A 20,625-nucleotide genomic window follows, 5' to 3' on the forward strand; every position below is an offset into this window, starting at 1 on the left:
TGCTCGACTGCGTCTTCTTTTCCTTTTTTTCCTACGTTTGTTGCTTGTAGATGTGATCCGAGTAGCCCGATTTAAAAAGTTGTTGATGACATTTAAACTCGTGATTTTTGTGCCCATCTAATTGTAGGCAGTTTCGATGCGATCCTACAAGATGTAGAACCGTGTGGGTACCTCATTTTATATATATACTAGCAAAGAGCGCGTGCACGTCTAATCTTTTCCTTTAATATGTGTTGTTTATTTAGTTAGTGGAGAAAGAGGTCCACAAATGAAGAAAAATGAAAAAAGTTAATTAAGTTAGTGAGTGGAGAATATGACTCACATGTTAGTGAGTGGAGAAATGGACTCATAAATTTACTAAAAATATATTAGAACAATTTGTTGTAGACGGACCAAAATGGAAAATTAGGACAATATTTCATAGACGGGGAGAGTAGTATATTTGAAGATAAAAAAAATAAATATTGCTAATATTATTACTCACTCCGTCCCAATAAAAGTGGCCACATTTTCTTTTTGGGTGTCCCATTAAAAGTGGCTACTTTCTAAAAATGGCAAAAGTTTACTTTAATTAAGTCAACAATTACTCATTAATTTGGTCAACAATTGTAGGCCACTTTCTAAAAATGTCAAAATTACTCACTAATTTGGTCAACAATTGTAGGCCACTTTCTAAAAATTACTCACTAATTTTGGTGGGTCACACTCAATTAAAACATAACAATCCCCTTCTTAATCTCCGTGCCCAAAAAAAAGTGGCCACTTTTATTGGGACGGAGGGAGTAATTTTTTTAAAATCCTAATATTATTAATTATCAATTATTAATATTCAACAAATATTGTAAAAAAAGTAGACAAAAGATGTTAAAAATCTTCTATGTTGTGTGAACAAAACTAGTTGCTCCATCTGATATAGCTCCATTAATTCAATAAAGTATTTCTAAATCATAAAGTTAATTGTTATTATGAGGCTACAACTAATGTAGTTATCATGCCAAAAGAAAATTTTTCATATGATTCTCATGCATAGTATAAGTGAAGAAGAATAATGTTTTAAGGTGTATGCGTGTGTTGGTCAAGCGATAAAGAGGTTATTGCTCAAAATTAAAAATTTTGGATTGAGTCCACCAACTACCGTGGCGCTATTTTTAATTTTTTTTATTTAATATTATTGAAAGTATTTTAGGATAATTTGATTAGGATTCACTTATTTGATTCTCTAATTAATTGTCATTCATTACAATGTAATGCAAATACATATACATTGTAGAATGCAATCTTTTTACATTAACAAAAATCACTAATCAAATCAAAAGAATACATTTCTTTATTCTTGCATCCTTGAGCCTCATACTCATATATAAATCCTTTTTTTGTGTTATATATGTATGTTTAAACTCGATATCATCTATTCTCGTATTACAGTTTTGATGTGCTGAGTGCCACTCTGTGAGCGCATGTGAGCGATTGGATGATGTGGCAATGGAATCATAAGTCTTCCAATTTATTATTTATTTTTTAATTTTTCTATCATAATATCTTAATCCCTCCATCCTATTATCGATGTACTGCACATCTTTATCCATCTCTCTCCTCTACAAATTCTTATCTCTTCCTTTTTCTACTACCATTTTCTTTCTCGACATCATATTTCTAGCACCTTTATAGCCTTTATAGTTGCACCAATTAAATAAATTCTCTTGTCTAAGATTTCTACTTGCACGAAATCAGAAAAATAAGTCAAGAAATATAGAAACTGATAGTCTCTTGAACAAATCTCGAATGAAAATTTTAAAATTTATACAAATTTTGTAAAATTGAATCTGCTACTGCAAAATTTTACAACATTGATTCAAGATTCAACAATAACTTCTTCATACATGATCGATAAAATTATTTACAAGACCAACCGTGAACGGTCTTGAAGTCTTGAACTCTTTACCGTTGCTGAATAGAAAGAGACCGCAGAAAGAATACAATCTTCCCATTATTTAAATGGATAATTAAACTAGATTACTTTTGACACCCAAATAAATAATTTATCGTCTTGAATTTGCAGAAAGGGAAGATAGACAAAAGAACGCAGAAAAAAAATAAAGATTTTTTTTTAAAATATTTCAAATCGGAATATTTGACAAAAGATGTGAAGTAAGAGAGAGAGATTGTATTGGAAGAGAAAGATAGACGTATAAAGATAAAAAAAAAAGTAGAATAAAGGAAAATAAATTAAATAATGAAACACAAAAAATAAAAAGATTTGGCTGACGTGGAAGGAAGTCACTCACAGGCGCGCACAAAATAAGCGCTCAGCATATCAAAACTCTACATGAACTATAATATTTTGACTCATCCACCAAAATATAACCGTACGAACATTAAAATTAATACTTCATCTGTTCACGATATCGTTTTCACTTTTGAGGACGACACATATTATAAGAAAATGGTGGATAGTAGTTGATAATATTGGGTATTGTTGTGAGTGGAGTTGAGTCTCATTATTATTGTGAGTAAATTTAAGAATCTTATTACTATAGATGAAAGTGAAGATAATATTATAGACGGATGAAAATAATAAATTTGAAAACGTTAGCGTAAATAGATGAAGTATAATTTTTCTTTTTCACTTTTCATGAATTCCACAGCAACCAAAATACCTAATCATCTTTATCTAATACCATGCTATACAAACTCAAGCTATATCCACATGCTGCACAAAAAAACAAAAATTACACTATAGAATCAAAACTCAAGCAGATATAGCATAAAAAAGTTTTCTTGTTTAATAATTAACGTATTCCGTCCCATTAGATAAATTAGATAATATGCTCATCATTTTTTTCCTTTCTTTTTTAAAATTATAAGAGACACGTATTATATAATCAAATAAATAATTCGCATGTAGACGAGACTTATAAGTCACACAAAGGTGAAAAAATTATTTGCACGTAGACGGAATCACTACCCACATACAAATAAAAAAATTATCCCTACGTAGACAATAATGAATCCAAAACCTCTCACAAAGAAGAGTTTTTAGATACTTTAACTTTGCGACTTAATCTAGACGTTGTTGGCTATGCTCATCAGTTTTCGTCATCTATTTATTATATGAAAACACAGTTTGTGACAAAATTGTAATTAAAGAATCAATTAAAGGGTATTTATAAAACTCAACAATATTTTCTCTCTCCTCTCTCCTCTCTACTCTCTCCTCACTTTCATCACAGGCATTATTCAATTTTCTATACTCTCTCTCATATTCTCTTTTTCATATTTTGATGATTTTTTTAAAAAGTCAAATTTTATTTATAAAAAATATTCTATATATATCTTAAATTAAAGATAAATGCAAGATCTTTGATTTGGTATCAAATAATTATTCAACTCTTTTATTAGTATTCTAATAAATTCTAATAATATAATTTATTTTTCAACTTATCAATTGAAGCTTTTCTAATAAGATGACATAGGTAATGAGCTAACTTAGAAAAAATAATTTTATGCATGATTAGCTCATGTTTTAAAAATATATATTGTGATGTGAAAACTCATTTTTTATTATTTCTTCGTTTCTTTTAATTTGAATGATGTGTTTATTCTATAATTTTAGAGAAGAAAATAAAGTTTTCCATCAAATAGATGGAAAATTAAAAACGATACTTTTCAAAATTATAAAATAAAATTAAGGATTTTTACCCAGTAATTGATGTAGATCATTTTATTTTTTAAGAAAAAATAATTTACATTTACTTATATTCTAACTATATTTAATATTTTTTTTAATTTATTTGATACATCATTTAATTTATTTATTTTTGATAAATTAACATGATTAAATAAAGAAATTTAAAAGCCGCGCCATAGGGGGCTCGAACCCAAGACCTTCACTTTTAGACATTAACCTCTAATCACTTAATCGATACACACACTACATCGTTTAATTTTGATGTAAAACTATGTTGATGCACGGGTTAATGTACTAGTTAAACTATAAATAGTTGAAATTCATAACATTTTGTTAAATTAATTCTCAAAATTACATATAATTTTGCCGTTAATTTGATTTGCTGACTGACCTTCCTTGGAAAGAGAGTTACAAATACATCTTCACTCTCGAAAAACCTTACGAGACATTTATTTCACTCCAATGGCACCACCCAGAACTCCACCCCTCTTCCTCACGCTCTCGCTCTCGCTCCTCTGCATTCTCTCTCTATTTTTCTTCTACCTCTACTCCACCACCACCGATCGACCGCCGCAAAATTCCAAAACCGCTCTCTCTGCCGCCCAAGATCGCATCAAAGTCTACATCTCTCCCCTCCCCAGATCCCTCAACTACGGCCTCCTACAAAAATACTGGGCTCTAACCTCCGATACAAGAATCGGCAGCCAAGTAGACAACGAAATCCGAAAGAAAATCTCTCCCAAACAACCCGACACATCCCTCCCGTACCCCGAAAACCCCATTATCAAACAGTACAGCGCGGAATATTGGATCTTGGGGGATTTATTGACGCCTCAGGAGCTGAAAAGGGAGTCCTTTGCGGAAAGGGTTTCAGGATATGAGGAGGCGGATGTGATTTTCGTGCCTTTTTTCGCGACATTGAGCGCTGAATTGCAGCTGGTGGTTGATAAAGGCGTGTTTAGGAAGAGGGTTGAGGAGAATGGGGATTATGTGCGGCAGAGAATGGTGCTTGATTCGGTTAAGGAGACGGAAGCTTGGCGTAAATCTGGGGGCAGAGATCATGTTTTTGTTCTTACAGGTAAGTCATCAAAGCTTATCTTTCTTGCTCGAGGTTGGAAAATTTTGTTCTTAGCTTTTGTAGATGTGGTTTTGATTGAAGAATTTAGGGCTTCATAAGCATTATGTATGATGAAGTGCATAAGCCGAGCTCCCTTGTGTGCTTGTTACTTGCATATTTATGATTTGCAGTGTATTGTTAGCTGTATCTGATTGGCCTTTTAGGTTGAGATAACGTGTTGCTGTTATCAAATGTATTTCTCGATATGAAAGTGCAGTTGATGCTGTTTCGAGCGAGAGTTGAGGTACCTAGCTTGCTTAGTTGATATATTTACTCTTCTTAGGAGGTGTTTACTTTGATTAGCCTAGATAGATAAAAATACTATAGGCTAATCCAGTGTTTACTAAGATGGATTGGAACTTTAGGATATCATAAGGCCCCTAATAATTTCTATCATTTAAGCTAATTTTGCTTGTTTCATATCTCGTTGAAAGGGTAGGATTGGAGAAATCCTACCGATGATGACAAAAATACTCAATCGTGTATCAATCATGAAAAGTAAATGCCCCCTTATATGCAATGAAAAATTTTAGTGTAATTCTTTGTTGTTGCATTCTGTAGAAAATAGATTGCCAGCTGATTATGGAAGAAACTGGAGTGAAATAAGAAAGTAATGCTATAGTGAGTGAATTAATCTTAATGGATCTTCTTGTATTAGCTTTTGCTTCTTTTGGGACCTTTTGTTTGTTTCTTGTTCTTCAACTTGCCTGTAGTTGTCGATTATCATTCATTATCTTTCTGGTATAATCTTTAGTAGGTCATGAGATCGGAAAAAAAATCTTATTGTTATTATTGTTACTATCCTTATTGAGTTCTTGCGATGTTTAAGATTACCGTGATATTTAATTCTGATCAAAACAAACTCAGATTAAGTGTTGGATGTTTTAGGTGAGGCTTATATTTTAGTCTCTGGATTGTCAGGTTTTAAAACTTGAAGCATTCTTTGGCAGACCCTGTTGCGATGTGGCATGTCAAAGACGAGATAGCCCCTGCCATCCTCCTCGTGGTGGACTTTGGTGGCTGGTACAGGCTCGACACAAAGACGTCCAATGGCAGCTCATCTGGCTTGATGATACAGCACACTCAAGTCTCTCTACTGAAAGATGTCATCGTACCATACACCCATCTACTTCCTAGGCTGCACCTATCTGAAAATCGGGAGAGGCACACCCTTCTTTACTTCAAGGGAGCAAAACACAGGCACCGGGTCAGTATTCTACATTCTCATTCTACGATTTCCCGTATCATTGTTAAACATACCACTTCCTTATCCACAGGGAGGTCTTGTTCGTGAGAAATTATGGGATTTATTGATCAACGAGCCCGGGGTGATTATGGAAGAAGGCTTCCCTAATGCCACCGGGAAGGAGCAGTCGATTAAGGGAATGAGGTCATCGGAGTTCTGCTTACATCCAGCAGGCGACACGCCCACTTCGTGCAGACTCTTTGATGCTGTGCAGAGTCTCTGCATACCGGTCATAGTCAGCGACAACGTTGAACTCCCTTTTGAAGGGATGGTGGATTATTCCGAATTCTCTGTTTTTGTTGCAGTTACCGATGCTTTAAGGCCCGATTGGCTAGTGAGTCATCTGAGAAGTTATTCTAGTGAAGAGAAGGATAAGTTTCGCAGAAACATGGCTACGGTTCAATCGATCTTCCAATATGACAACGGCCGTCCGGGTGGCGTGGGCCCGATACCTCGAGAAGGCGCTGTGAATCACATATGGAGGAAGGTTCACCAAAAGCTACCCGTGATCAGGGAAGCTATCACGCGAGAGAGGAGAAAACCCAAGGGAGTTTCGGTTCCACTTCGTTGTCATTGCATTTGATGTATCATATTTTCCATTTTAACTTTTTCGCCCTGCTCCATTTTTGTATTTTAGTGTTTTTCTTCAATGAGTTTATACCTTCTTGAAAATATCTAAATCACATGGCTTCATGCTAATTGTATCTTGATATGGATATGGCTTTACTTCTCATATTATCTTATTATTCTCTGGCATCTCTCAAATGCTTTCAAGAAAGTTGCTTTTCTTTCTGAAAAGAATAATCGAGTCGAATTTAAAATAACCGAACCGAATCCGAAATAACCAAATCGAATTCGAAATAGTGTGAAATTCAAATCGAGCAGAATATCATTTCGATTTTAAACCGAAAACCGAAGCGCAAATATCATTTCGATTTTTAAACCGTTCTATTTATCTTGAAACCGAAACAAATTCGGTTTTGAAACCGAAAACCGAAGCGCCAATTTTGGTTCATTTGGATTAGGTTTTTCAGATTTGCTCATGGGAAGTAGAAGCGTGTGTGATTATGATGATTCATTTTCTGCTGTGGAAGGCATCAATCTGCAGCAGGAAAGGATACCCAATTCCTCTCCTCTTTGAAGGAAACAACACAAACAGCAGGCTGATCACAAACCCAACCACCAGTGGAAAAGTATTGATGAATTTTCTTGCCAAAACCATCTGATAGCAGCTTAGAACATCATTGTGCAGCAGGGCAAAGGTAAGGAAGGCAACCAAGGAAAGTGAAGCATGGTAAACGTCGCTCCACCGCAGCCTGTACTCCGGTGGCAGGCGAGGTCTAGCCCGCCCTCCACCGAAGTTCCTTATGCTGTGGAGCGTGGCCACCCCATAGTAGAGCCGGCCGCTGCTAGTCCTGAAACTGTCCGTGAGCGAGAAGAACACACACGAGGTGCCCGACAAGGCCAGGAAGCAGCCCATCAGCCACCGGTCCGAGGTGGTGCATTTCCCATCGTTGGTCAGCAATGGGGCGAAGATGGAGAAGGCGAGGATGGTGGCCGTGGGCAGCAGCACGTTGAGACGGGCAGTGCCGCTCAGGATTGTGTTGACGACATATATGTAGTTGGAGTTGTCTACATCGTCTTCTTCTTGATCGGAAGCCCCACCGTTGCCATCGTGGTAGTCGCCCTCGGGGTCCGTGCTCCCCCTCAGATGTTCAGTGATGCTTCCTGACATGTTGGATACTGGATTTGGTTGCAATCTTGTATAATGGAGGAGGGAGAGTTGTTGCTGATTAGGTGAATTTGTATGAACATGAGATTCCTTGATGTGATGAAGGAAGAGAAGCCATTCCTTGCTTTCTATCATATCTTTTTTTCTTTACTCTTCAGCAGGAAAGGTATCCTTTGCTGCACTTTTTATGGTTGATTTTCAAATCTTCATTGGAAGTTTGAAATTTGATTTTAGTCTCTAAATTTTAGTATTATATGCTAAGTGCTAACAATAAATGAAGTACAACAATTCATTTAATGTAGATCTATAAGAGCTAGAGACTTCCATCTCCCATCTCCCATCTCCCGAATAAATATCCCTCGTCTAAAATCATACTCCAATAAAGTGGATAAATTTTTTCTTTTTACCTTAATATTCATGAAAAATCGAACAATATTTTTTTTCCACCAAGGACAAGGGTTAAATAGAAAATCTGGCACCATTTTTCTTTAGGACCTTAAAAATTGGGTAACAAGTTTTTTTTTAATAGAACATTTATTCGAAAACAAAAGAAGTACTCCCTCCGTCCCATTATTCATGGCTCGTATTTCTTTTTGAGCCGTCCCATGTTACTTGGCTCGTTTCCTTTTTGGGCCATAATTAGATGTAGATTAATTACTTAATTAATAGTTGAATAAAACCCTAAATTCTACTCAGATTTTCACCCCATCAATTCTCTCTTCTCAGCCGCTCTCTCCTCTCTCCCTCTCATTTCATCTGCTCTCTCCACCAGTCGCCGGCCACCGCCTCCTCCGCGTGTTCTACCTCCAAGATGAAGGGTGGAGGGTGTGGCGTCGCAGTAGATCGGCGGCTCTTCACCTCGAAGGTGTGGCGGCGCGGCACCGCGGCTTGGTGGCGCTGCAGAACAAAGGTGGATGAGATTGAAGGGCTGGCCTCGCCGGCGTTAAGATTCGCGGCAGGTTCGTGGCGGCGGCTGAAGCCATAGCTTGGATTGTTTTGTATGCCTAAAAAAGGGATGGGTTAGCGCGGCCGCCCATTCTCCCCAAACCCCAAATCCTTCAAATCGCAACCCCTGGCCTCGATTCTCGACGATAGCACGGTCGGAAAGCCACCGCCGCGTGAGATCTGAATTTTTACCACCACTTTAACTCGCAACCCCACGCCTCGATTCCCCATATTTGATTTTTTTGGCTGAATTTTTATTTATTTTATTGTATAAAGCACTTTATTAAGCAAAAGTGTTAAAGGAATAAAATAGTTGAAAGAAATACCTTAATCTTGTGGTCCCTACTACTTTTACCACCACTTTAACTCTCCTAAATACATGTGCCGAAAAGCTTTGAGCCATAAATCATGGGACGGAGGGGGTATTATAGAATACCATAATCTGATAATCACTATGATTAAACCTTGAAGGGGTTAAATTTGGCAAAAGCGAGATTAAAACGGCACCTCTCTAGGTGACGAGAAACAACAGCCGCCTCAAAAAGGAAGAAATAACACAGGAAAAATAACAGCCTCGAAAGCAAACAGGAAACTCGTGACAACAACAAGATTCAAACAAGGGATTATATGACCAAGATTTCGAGATCTTATAATACCTTCAACCTAATGAATAAATGCTCACCATCTTCAACAACTTAGACATTTTATCACAAAATATCCATCTCCACGCAGGCAAGCAAGCAAGGTTTCCTAGGATGTTTCAAGGGCAGAGGCAACAACAAGAATCAAGGTACATTTCTAAACCGTTCATATTCTGACACGGGACCTGTATCATAACATAAAAACAAGATAAAACAGGACACATGTTCGAAAATCAACGGAGTTAAAAGAGTTGTCGTAGATAGGGTTGTAGCATAGAATTTCCCCCTTATTATGATGCATCACAATCTTTATGAAAGAATTAAACTTAGCTCGTAGCTATAAGCCATACATGCACAACATAGCCAAGTTAATTGCAATATATTTCTATCATTGAAAATATCAATAGAGGTCATATGAACTGCACAATGCCATTTTTCACATTTGCTCAAGATATATGTATATCGAATATGTGCAACCTAAAATTTCCTGACCTATATATGCCAAAATACCCTCAGAACTTTGCTGGAAAAAATAATAGCAGGGTAAGAGGGGGATGTACACCGACAATCAGCTATACAACAATATACGAAACCAAAAATTAGTACTAGAAAAGGGCTTCATAAGACGGAGCTGACAGACCTCAGGAAAAAGGGCCGTCTTGTTCATCATGGTGTGGGGATTTGAAAGAACCAGCTCCATGTATCCCTTGTTCTCGAGATGCTCCATGGGAAGAATCTTCGTCTTCACTGCCTCGCTTCAAGGATCTTGCATTAAACGAACCGGTTCCCGCAGCAGGGCCGCAGAGTTGGCAAGGGTTGGAAGATCTCCGCGAACACCAATGATCTGGAACACTCAAAAAGTGTGTATCTATGAACTTCCTAAATCTCTTCTTATATTCTCTTGGCGAGACAATAGTTGGCAGCTGGTTTTTGGGAACAACAAGTGAAGACTTGACCCAGTTCTCAAGCTGCTTATCCCAAGTATACTGCCTGAGATAGTCTATGATACCACATACCAATTCGTGACGCTGTGTATCCACTCCTACCAGAAGAGAGTAGTCCATCACGTTGATCGACTGATAAGAAATGAAATAAACAATAGTTAGCACCAAAACCAGACTAGTACCAAATGAAATAGTAGTGCCAGTGCTCAGTGTTGTGTACCAAATTAAATCATGAACATAGTACAAGAAAATTTAAAGAAACTAACATTGAGGAAATTAGTATCATTATATACAGCCCGCTGCAGATTCCGCTTTGATTTCCTGCTGACATACAGAGGCGATATATTCATATCATTCACAAAATTTTGATCCAAAAGAACGTCTTCAGCACCATTGCCAGCAGTTAATCGAGCATGCAACGCCCCCTTGAGATCATACTGTTTAGAAATCTGTCGACCAAATGAAAGATTCTCCATCACTAGGAGATCGTGCCTAGTTTCCTTCCCGTACTTTGTTGCTCTCATGACAACCTAAACAAGTTCAGTTAAGAATAAGCACATGGCAATTTATGCCATCTTAAAAGGGCCAGAAGGATAAAACTAGATAGACTAACCTGGTAGATGCCGAGAATCTTAGCAAGACATGTTTGGTTTCCTTTCTCATAGCACTCAGTCATGTAGTCGAAGTAGTTTGGGGCGAACTTCATGAACGATTCAAACTCTGTCCTCTTGATTTCCTTTATGATGAACCTATCATCTAGAGTTTTTGCAAAGAAAGATTTACTCTTTCCACCTTTGGCATCCCAATTCCTACAGCGGCTTAGGGAAGCAATATAATTAACTTCTGAAGGACAACATCGATCCCGCAACTGACGGAACTGGCTTGCGTATACACATACAACAGAGTACTTGCGCTTCCCTGGATATTTCCCCAAACCCATAGAGACTTCTGGATGGTTAGCACCATAGGAGACCAATGATTCTAACAAATTTAAACCATCAAAACTTGAAGAATGTAGATCGTCCATGGATGCAGAAGGTGAATGCATGCTATCCGAATCGAAAGATCCAAAGGAGGACCAATTAGGAGCTGTCAAAGAAAATATTCGTGGTAGGCTCTGAGAACCTTCAATGGATTTTGTATCCCTCTGAGCATCCACTGCTAGATCATCCGTCGATACTGCTTCATCCTTTAACAGGGTCAAAGCACAGGCTATTATGCTTGAGAATTCATCTTCATAGTCAGATACAATATAGTCGTCCATGCCAAGAGGAATGTGCAGTCTAGACCCCTCGTCAGAAATCAATTTTTGAGCCATAGACTCTGCAGCATAGCTACTACAAGATTCAAATTTTGGTAAGTAACCTCTCTGGAGATCTTCAATGTATTCACGTCGGATGTCTGTAAAGGGTGCCCAGACCCAGCCTTTTTCATTTTCCAGGTTAGAGAGCATAGAAAGCTGATGCTTAAATGTCGAATTGTTTGAATTAGAACCAACCCCTTCAATGTCTGAAGATATCGATATTATTCGACCTGTCTGCAATTCCATAGCTGAATCAAGATTTCCCCGTTGAGAGTTTCCTTCAACAGAATCAAAATGATCTTCTGAAGTAGGTTTCACCAAGAAATCATGGGCTCCAGCTCCATTTTCATTCAATCTACCAATATGTGGCGCCACACCATTTTCTGCCACAGTTGGTGTAGACCCTTCTACATGTCCATCAATAGGTATTTCTTTAATTGGACAATCATCACTTTCATCAAAATCTTGCTTGATTTCAGATCCAGAAATTTCCTTAACAGCAGTAACAGCCTCACATAATGGTTGTCCGGAAATGCCATCCTCCTTCACTAATTCAGTATCAATCACCTTAAATTCTGATGAGAGCAATGCATGTAGTCTTCGATCCCATATGCATGATTCCAGCATAAGATCCAGGCGCGCTTTATTCAAGCTTAAGATTTTACAAACAGCACCATCCTCATTTCCATTGGTTGCATTTTCAACCTCAACCTAGTAAAAAGTTAGAGCAATATCAAGAGCGCTGTAACTACCTCAGGTAAAAAAACATATGAAACCTAAAGCTTCAAATTTTTTGTAGTTGAAAACCATGTGAAACTAAACAGTATATCCATAAACAAATTTTCATTTCTTTCTATTTAGGCATGAGCAACAGAATTCGGCAGTCAATGAAGTCAATCAACTATTTAGCACTAGCCTATTTCAACATATATTTTCAGACTTCCAAAAACCTCATCATACTTGTACCTAGAATTGCAAGAACAAGAGAATCATAAGTTGTGGTATACTCCAATATACTTTAGTAATCCATACAGCAATCCACAATTGTATAGAGAAGAAACCATCCAGAAATCCATTTCTAACTATGTAAATTACAAATAATTCTTTTTCGTACAATAAACAATGTTAAGGGTAGATACACAAATCACAAAGAAAAGAACTAAGAAGTAGATCTAATCTTTATTAAAGATAAAAGATGAATTAGAAAAATGTATAAGAATACAAATCTAACCTCAAATTGAGACTTTTCCTGCCTCAACATCTCCACAATATCAGAGAATTCCATATTTGAACCTTGAATGTTCAGGGTTACCCCAACATAACGATTTTTGAGATCCATCAAACATTTTTCGATCTCAAGGAACATTGAAATCCCTTTCAAGTACACCTTAAAGATACAAAACAACGATAACAGTCACAAGATGAAAGGATGATATGCTTCTTTAGCTAGATGCTTTATTCACCAGGCAACTAGGCAAGATAAAAAAGCAAAAGAATTTATGAAAGTACATACGTTCTCAGAATCTTTCTTAAGAAACTCTCCACCGCCTGAATAGTTAAACTGCATCATCTGAGGTGGAAGCGAAACTGAATAGGTCGAAACTGGAGAGTACCTGAACATTGCAACCATGGGCCCCAATCTGCATATTCACCAAAAATGTTGTCAGTTTACTTAAGAAATATACAACAAAATCACAGCGTCAATAGAAATGCCAAATGAAGCACCAAGAGATACACAAGCTCTTGTTTAAGAGCCATCAAGGGTGAAGGAGCTCTTCTCTGTGTGTGTGTGGGGGGAGGGGGGGGGGGTGTTAATGCGAACCCACCAAAAAGGTATTAACAATATTAATATAATTATCAAAACATAATAATATTACAGGTGAAGTAATATATATTTCTCCAAGAAAAGTGGCAGGGGTAAATACTCGCATTGGAAAAAGTTTGTCAGCACAGGCGTAACAGTCCCTCACCAGACTCAAGACCTAGTGCTTATTAGACCTTCCAATAACAGATAAAAATTTCAAATAAAACATACCCAAAGAAGTAAAGGAAATCCTTATGGTAAGAATGACCACAGCAGGATGGACTACTGAATGAAGAGTGATTCGAAAAACTCAATTCCAAAAACTTTCCGAACGACAATCCACGGGCGGCAGTGGATATTAGTACCCTTTTTGTGGATTTTGGGCTACCATCATGGAGTTTACACCGCCCACAACGACTCCACATCCAAAGCTTCCCTTCAGTTTCCCCTGGCAAGCATTTTCTTGCAGGAAGACGCCTAACTTGGATTGTAAGTTGTTTATTGTGATGTGCATAGTAGAAGAAGTGAGCCTCAGGAGGTTCGCCACAAACTTTACACTGGAGTCTCTGCAAGAGGAAGAGTTTATGTTAGTTCTGTAGCACAAGCATAAAATGCTTAAAAAATCAAACCAATATATACCATTACCAAATGGACAAAGCAAATACGTATTTTGATAGTTATTTTGTAGAAATGGACTTCTACCAACCTGATTGAGCAAATTATCCTGCAAAAACTTGCCAAGGGGAACATCAAAACTCCGGTAAAACTTAATATGGGAAAAATGACGATGCTCACAAATACTTCCAAGTGAAGCATTGCGGCTGGACATCAGAACCAATATACTCTCGGAATCTAAGACTGAATTGATCTCATTCTTGCTCTGAGTTTGGTCTCCGGTAACATCACAGTGTTCCCACATATCTGAAGATTCCAGCAGATGGGGCTGCTCATTATTAAGTAAATTCTCTCCCTCAAGTGTAGCTTTGGGCTTATCATAAAGATCTTCCGCTTCCTCTTCAACGCTAGAGATCTGAACATTGTATTTTTCATCCTGACCATCCTGATTTGTTTCATCGAAATCAAGCTGACTCAGCTTGTTCTGAGGAGAGTTGGAGAAAAGAGGAAAACTGTCATCCATAACTCTTCGGATGGATGTCGAAATAGAAAGACCTGGAAATGTTTCAGGATTGCATGCTCCGAATGACAATGAAGAATTGCCTTCTGATGATGAAATTAGATTCTGTGACTTGTCCTGGTGGAACTGATCAGACAAGCCAAAATCAAGTGCAAGTGACTTGTTCACTTCTGCATCACATGGCTTATCAGCAAAAACGGTTGACTCAATACTCCCTACCAATTTTGACTTTTTATCAGTCAGTGCTAGATCAACCACCTCATTGGGAGAAATTGTTGAGAACATTGCAGTCTGATCTAAAAGGAAAGACGTCTCAAGCATCAGATGATATGCCATGACAACCGCACACCGCACTACACATTTAATTCTTTTCAATTCGTCGCTGTTTGCTCCCATTAGCAGAATCTGTGCATCACAAAACAAATATACTCATATACTCAAGCAATTACATTATCCCGATGAATTTGAGCAAAAATATCTCAGATTTTACCATACCATGTAGAATATAATAATTATACTGGTGACTAAATAGAAGGAATTACTGTGGGATAGCAATAACAATTATGAAGAATTATAAGATCATATAGTCACTTAAACTTTAAAATCAAAGTTAAACAACTGAAAAAGGTATGGGATTATCGTAGTTATTTTCTCATTTTAGAATCCTCTAACTTCCCCCCAACCCCCCAAAACAAAATAAGCATGCAGAATGAAAAGAACAGCTTAACAAAGAAAGGAAGGAAGAAGGTACAGCAGCAGCTATCCATCATCCATCATATAGTTGAAATTGTTTAATTGGGAACACACTTTACAATTCAGGCTGTAAGCTTCTCCTTTTTTTAAACTCTAACAGCGCTTAGCTCATGCATCTAAACAGTAATAACACCAATAGGTAGACATTTCATCTTTGAAATGAAATGTGAACTTACTGTACAAGCAAGCCGAGTAGGAGCGCCCTCAAGGAACATTAGTGTTTTGCTTTGTTTTTTTCCACCTTCCTTAGGAGCAGCATATTCTTCTACAAACTTTTCAATACGAAAGGAGTCACACTGCCTAAGTCTTTGACCTATTCCAACCTCCGAGGCCAAGATAGGTGAACCAATGCAACGAGCAACTCTCTCCAAGCGGTGGAGCTTCATATCAAAGACTAGTGTAATACCTTTTGCTAGAATAGACTCTTGTATGTCACGGGAAACTGATTTCTCAACCAATATCACATTAGGATGGTACATGTCTATCATCTCAATGATAGTTTTCAAATTGTCCTTCTCCTGTCAGGGCAATGTGATCAGAACAAACGGATGTTTATATAGAGTGTCACATATTAGGTTGAAACAAGGGATTTTATTTCACCTGCTGCATTGATTCAAATGATGACAAACCACCAGAAGAAAGTTCCAGTGCCCCATGGATCAGCAGCAATCTTGGGCTTTTATACTTTGTTGGCATGTGTTTGTGAGCAGCATGCTTTTTGAAGACTAGCCCCTTTATCAGTTGACTGCAAAGTCAAAATAAGATTAGAAAATTTAATAAGATAATTGCATGAAGTGGATAAGTAGTGCTATCGTAGAAAATGAAACCCAAAACAAACATGCAAGCCACATGCTAATTGTTGTTCAACTTATGCCCTTGCATCAGTGGTAAAAGATCTAAATGGGATCGTATAGACCTGAACATAGGGACTACTTTGGGAATAGGCAGTAGGCTAGTCTGATGCAATAGAACAAGAAAAGATGAGTGATGAAGAAGTTATGCGTTTACAGAAACTGTGTGAAAATAAAAGATATAATTAGTATTCATCTATAAACCAAACAACAACGAGAAGAACACCACAGCAGGCAGGACCATTTACTAGGCAAAGAAATTTATTATCCACTTTTAATGTTAATCTAACAAGAAACAGTGAGTTATTCAGGGGTGTCTGGTATGGGGTTTACAAGAGAGGGTAGCAGAATGAATTAAACAGGATTGTTTGGTCTTCACTTTTGTTCCACAGAAGTGAGGAATGATTATAAACCCCCCCCCCCCCCCCTCTTCCAGGCCCCAAAAAATGGGGAAATGAAACCCCTACCCGTCCCCCACTTCCAACATAAAATATAAATCTCAATTCCTTTTTAACTGTCCCTGAGACTGGCAGTTAGATAATCTACTCAACTTTACAAACAAAAATCCAATTCTTGAGGCACTATACAATGCATTCCATTGTCAAATGCAAGTAGAACAGCGTCAAATTATTACCTCTGCCTGCGGGACCCAGTTGCAATACATTTAATCTTTACATATCCATCAGGATCCATTGCTTTACCCTCATGTGCATCCGGCTTCACATAACTAGCAGCCTCCCATGATAGAGAAGTCACTATATCAACCCAATCCTCGCCATAGTTTCCAGAAGAATAGACACCCACTGATTTCACTAGTTGACTAACAAGAGACCTAAATTTCCCATGCTTAACGTCATTCATGGCTTTAAGTTTTTCCTCTTTGAACCTATGACTTCCACTGCCTTCTTCTTCAAGACTGCTCAAAGAACTAGGTTTAGCCCAGGCTGCACCATAACCACATTCATCGTCATCATCATCGTAGTTTGATATACTTCCCAACACATCATCCTCTTGGTCTTCTGGTTCTGGAGGAAGCCAAAACTCAGCATCCATTTCATCATTCAAAGAAGACATTTCAGATGACTCATCGACAGAAGAACTTGATCTTTCCGCTTTGTTATCCGGTCCTGCCTGAACTTCTGCACTTTCTATATCTATATTTTCTCTAGGCTTCAAACTATCAACATCACTAACTTGATTGGTTTCAGGCATCACCATATCATCAGTTTGGCGAAAACCATTTAAAGTAATTGCTGAAACAGAGTCATCCATGCTTCCCTTTAATGAGGAACTAGAATCTTCTTGACTACTATCTGTGCCGCTATCCTCTATGTATCTCCTGATGGTGGATAAATAAAATTATGCTCATTACGAAGTTGAAACCAGGGAAAATATTCAAAATGCAAGGGAAACAATCTTCCCATATCATTCTTTTCTAACACCAATTAACAGAAGGAATTGGATATTTACCTCTCACATAAGTTTGCATCAACTGAAATATCACCTGAAAAATTGGAGGTGTGAGTGAAGGAATAAAAAGGAAACAGTGGAGGATAGAATTGGATGGGGCAGAAAATAAAGAGGAATAGTACTGCAGTTTGATACGGTACTTTCGATGCTTTTATGAGAAGCAGTCACACTGATTGATGGCATTGCGCAAGAACTTGAGTTTTCTCGATTTGGACTTTCTTTATAGATCTTCTTACCGCACAACTTGCAGGACTGGATTAAAGGCCCACTATCTAGGTCTGGAGAATGTCCATTTTCCTGCTCTGTGCAGTCACTTGATTTTGCAAGCTTTGCACCACAGTAATGGCACATATTACATTCAATTCAGCTTCAGCCTGAGGATTCATACTATACTAGTTCAGTAGAAAGTGGCACAAAAGATGCTCTGAAATGGAAGGAAGGACATCAACAATTCCAACTAAGAGTGAAAAAACAACCAAGTTTCAACAACACAAATAGCAACAGTAATTGCAGTCATTACAAATTGCCACTTATCTATACGTTATTCACCTGGAAACAGAATATAGAGCTTTGCTTTCAAATCATGACAACACTCGATAACGGAATTAAACAGAAATAGTTCAATAATTTATTAACAACACCTCGGTATAATGAACACCCCGATTACAGATCGATTTTTAATAACGATATGCAACCTGTAATATGGTACAACATAGTTCTTCAAAGCTCATTCCAATAAGTGACACGAAAAAAACCCACAGAAAATTTATAGTTCAACAACCACCTGTGCATAACTAATGCGATTTCTACAAAAATCCGATTAGTCTTATCAATGATTGATTGCCGATTAGGAGCTGAACTGCGGATTTCTGATCCGAGATTGCATAGAAACACAAAGATCATTTGAAAATCACCCAAAACTAAACTGCCTACAAATGTACAGACGAGCCAAATCAAGCTGAATCTCGCAATACATGACCAGAAATCCTAAAATGAGCAGCGGAAAACAAGACCTAACTACCAAAACTTGCAATAATTCACGGATAGTTGATTTGTTGACTCCTTAGTCAACAATATACCAACTAAATCATATTATCCTAATCCAGAGATTGTTTAACAGAATAAATTCATACAATACTACATAAGATCACAATCCAGCTCATTCTACTTTATTGAAATCCAAACTACAGCTCGAGAAAAAAAATATATAACAGCTCAAAATAAATTAATTTTTTTTTAAAAAATATGGTTCTAGAAACTGTGAACAAATCCAATGAAGAAGAAATCATGACCTTGAATACAATTGATCTGCGTAACCAATCTTCAGAGCCCAGATGATAGCTCTCTCTTCAAGGTACAGAGATTTGGAAATCTTGGACATTCAAGAGCTCCGGTGAGAGAGAGAGAGAGAGAGAAAACAGGGGGTGAGAGAGAAAGAGCAAAGAATTTTAGAGTGAATTCAAGGATGTTTGGAGGAAGAGAAAGATATAAAAAAGCAAGCAAGAAATTTGTGTCTCCCACTGGGGCCCACGCTGCCTTGTGTTCAATGCTAGAAAAAAAGGAAGAAAAAAAAAGATTTTTTTTTTTAAATTTAATTTTTTCCCTATATGCAGATGACACAAAGCCAAATGGAAGTCTTTTGGTTTAGGTGAAAATTCTTAATGATATCAATAAGTTGTACACATACTTATAATGATGAAAAAATTAAATTTGACACATACTTAATGCTCTCTGTTTGCTTGAAAGGTCAAATTTGGTTTAGGTGAAAATTCTTTTCCATCATTATAAGTTGTACACACATATATAAACATATCGTATGTATTGTATATATAAATAAAACTTTACTAAAGATCGAGGATTAATAAAAGATCAATATTATAGTATTCATTTTGAATTTAATTCATAATTATTGTTCTACCTAAAATCGCATTCTACAGCCTAAATTTCGATTATTTTGATACGTATTTCTTAAATATCTTTGCAATAAATACGTATAAATTTCAACACATGTTCTTTTCTCTGTATACATTTCCCGTAACCCTATGATCAGGAATTCAGCTGTCCCCATCTATAAGTATCGTTTTTACAAAAAATTCTCTTATGATATTATTTTAAATTTATTGGACTACCACAAAATTAAATGTATATGACCTCAATGCAGCCTAACTTAATTTTAGAAATAAATAATTTTTGTTTTAATTGAAGGTTAGAAAATAAATTGTTGAGACACATACTTTTGCATCAACATGAAGAAAGTATAAATAATCTATATTAATTCACAAATTCTCCTATCATACTATATGTATAGGTGAGATGGGCCGGATTGGGTCAGGATCGGGATCTGGGCGCAGGTCGCAGATTTGGGCCGGATAATTCAAAGTAATTATTGTTGTTAAAAAGTAATAATCGACATGAAGAAAAATAATATTTTTGAGACATTATCTTTCTTTATATCAATAATAATTTTTTGTTACAATAATAATTACTTGACTAAAATAGGTGTCGTTGTCGCGCATGCGCCCTTCGCTGCTCTGTCAGTCCGAACTAGTTGAAAAACATGAATTATTCGAAGTAAATATTATTGTAATGAAAAATACTAAATGGCATGAAGAAAAATAATGTGTTTGAAGCATTATCTTTTTTTATATCAATAATTATTTTTTTTTATAACAATAATTACTTTTCTTATATGGCTCGTCCCTAAAAGAAACCCACGATCCGCCCCAACACTGATCCAACCCGTCCTTTTCATATACTTGGTCTTATAGGAGACCAACTCATATTAGTTTGTATGAGTTTTTTGGGTAGTTTGTTATTTAAATAATATATTTATTAATTTTCTAATTAATTCTTGAATACTGTAAGGAGTACTATGGCGCCCATCAACAGATATATGAGGGGAAATTTTGTCATTTTGCCCCAAACCGTTATTTTGTGTAAAATGGTATTGCCTGAAATAATACATTTTAGTTGGCGATTTTTAATTTTATTTTGTT

General features: G+C 36.9%; 3 protein-coding genes across 5 annotated transcripts; 1 reads left to right on the forward strand and 2 right to left on the reverse strand.

Annotated features, from left to right (window-relative positions):
* The first annotated feature begins 4,091 nt into the window (after positions 1–4,091).
* Positions 4,092–6,750, forward strand: LOC131010107 (probable arabinosyltransferase ARAD1). Its single transcript, XM_057937508.1, has 3 exons — positions 4,092–4,766; positions 5,756–6,012; positions 6,083–6,750. Exons 1-3 carry the CDS (start codon positions 4,151–4,153, stop codon positions 6,632–6,634), a joined length of 1,425 nt encoding a protein of 474 aa, XP_057793491.1. The 5' UTR covers positions 4,092–4,150; the 3' UTR covers positions 6,635–6,750.
* An 84-nt stretch (positions 6,751–6,834) lies between these two features.
* On the reverse strand, positions 6,835–9,613 carry LOC131010108 (protein DMP7-like). Its single transcript, XM_057937509.1, has one exon. The coding sequence runs from the start codon at positions 7,916–7,918 to the stop codon at positions 7,127–7,129; it is 792 nt and encodes a 263-aa protein (XP_057793492.1). The 5' UTR covers positions 7,919–9,613; the 3' UTR covers positions 6,835–7,126.
* Positions 9,614–9,737: 124 nt separating this feature from the next.
* LOC131010106 (putative 1-phosphatidylinositol-3-phosphate 5-kinase FAB1D) lies at positions 9,738–19,099 on the reverse strand. Of its 3 annotated transcripts, none has more exons than XM_057937506.1 (13): positions 18,922–19,099; positions 17,770–18,003; positions 17,630–17,663; positions 16,794–17,498; positions 15,909–16,053; positions 15,485–15,826; positions 14,127–14,960; positions 13,652–13,986; positions 13,130–13,256; positions 12,848–13,003; positions 10,927–12,327; positions 10,580–10,843; positions 9,738–10,445 (listed from the first exon to the last, which is right to left on the reverse strand). In XM_057937506.1, the coding sequence occupies exons 2-13, from the start codon at positions 17,978–17,980 to the stop codon at positions 10,011–10,013; spliced, it is 4,989 nt and encodes a 1,662-aa protein (XP_057793489.1). In that variant the 5' UTR covers positions 17,981–18,003; positions 18,922–19,099; the 3' UTR covers positions 9,738–10,010. The 3 variants fall into 3 exon arrangements, with proteins under 3 accessions (XP_057793489.1, XP_057793488.1, XP_057793490.1); XM_057937505.1 differs by having other exon boundaries at positions 17,752–18,003; XM_057937507.1 differs by having other exon boundaries at positions 17,866–18,003; positions 18,922–19,090.
* Positions 19,100–20,625: the final 1,526 nt, after the last annotated feature.

Source organism: Salvia miltiorrhiza, chromosome 2 (genome assembly GCF_028751815.1).
Source record: "Salvia miltiorrhiza cultivar Shanhuang (shh) chromosome 2, IMPLAD_Smil_shh, whole genome shotgun sequence".
NCBI classification, from domain to species: Eukaryota; Viridiplantae; Streptophyta; class Magnoliopsida; order Lamiales; family Lamiaceae; genus Salvia; species Salvia miltiorrhiza.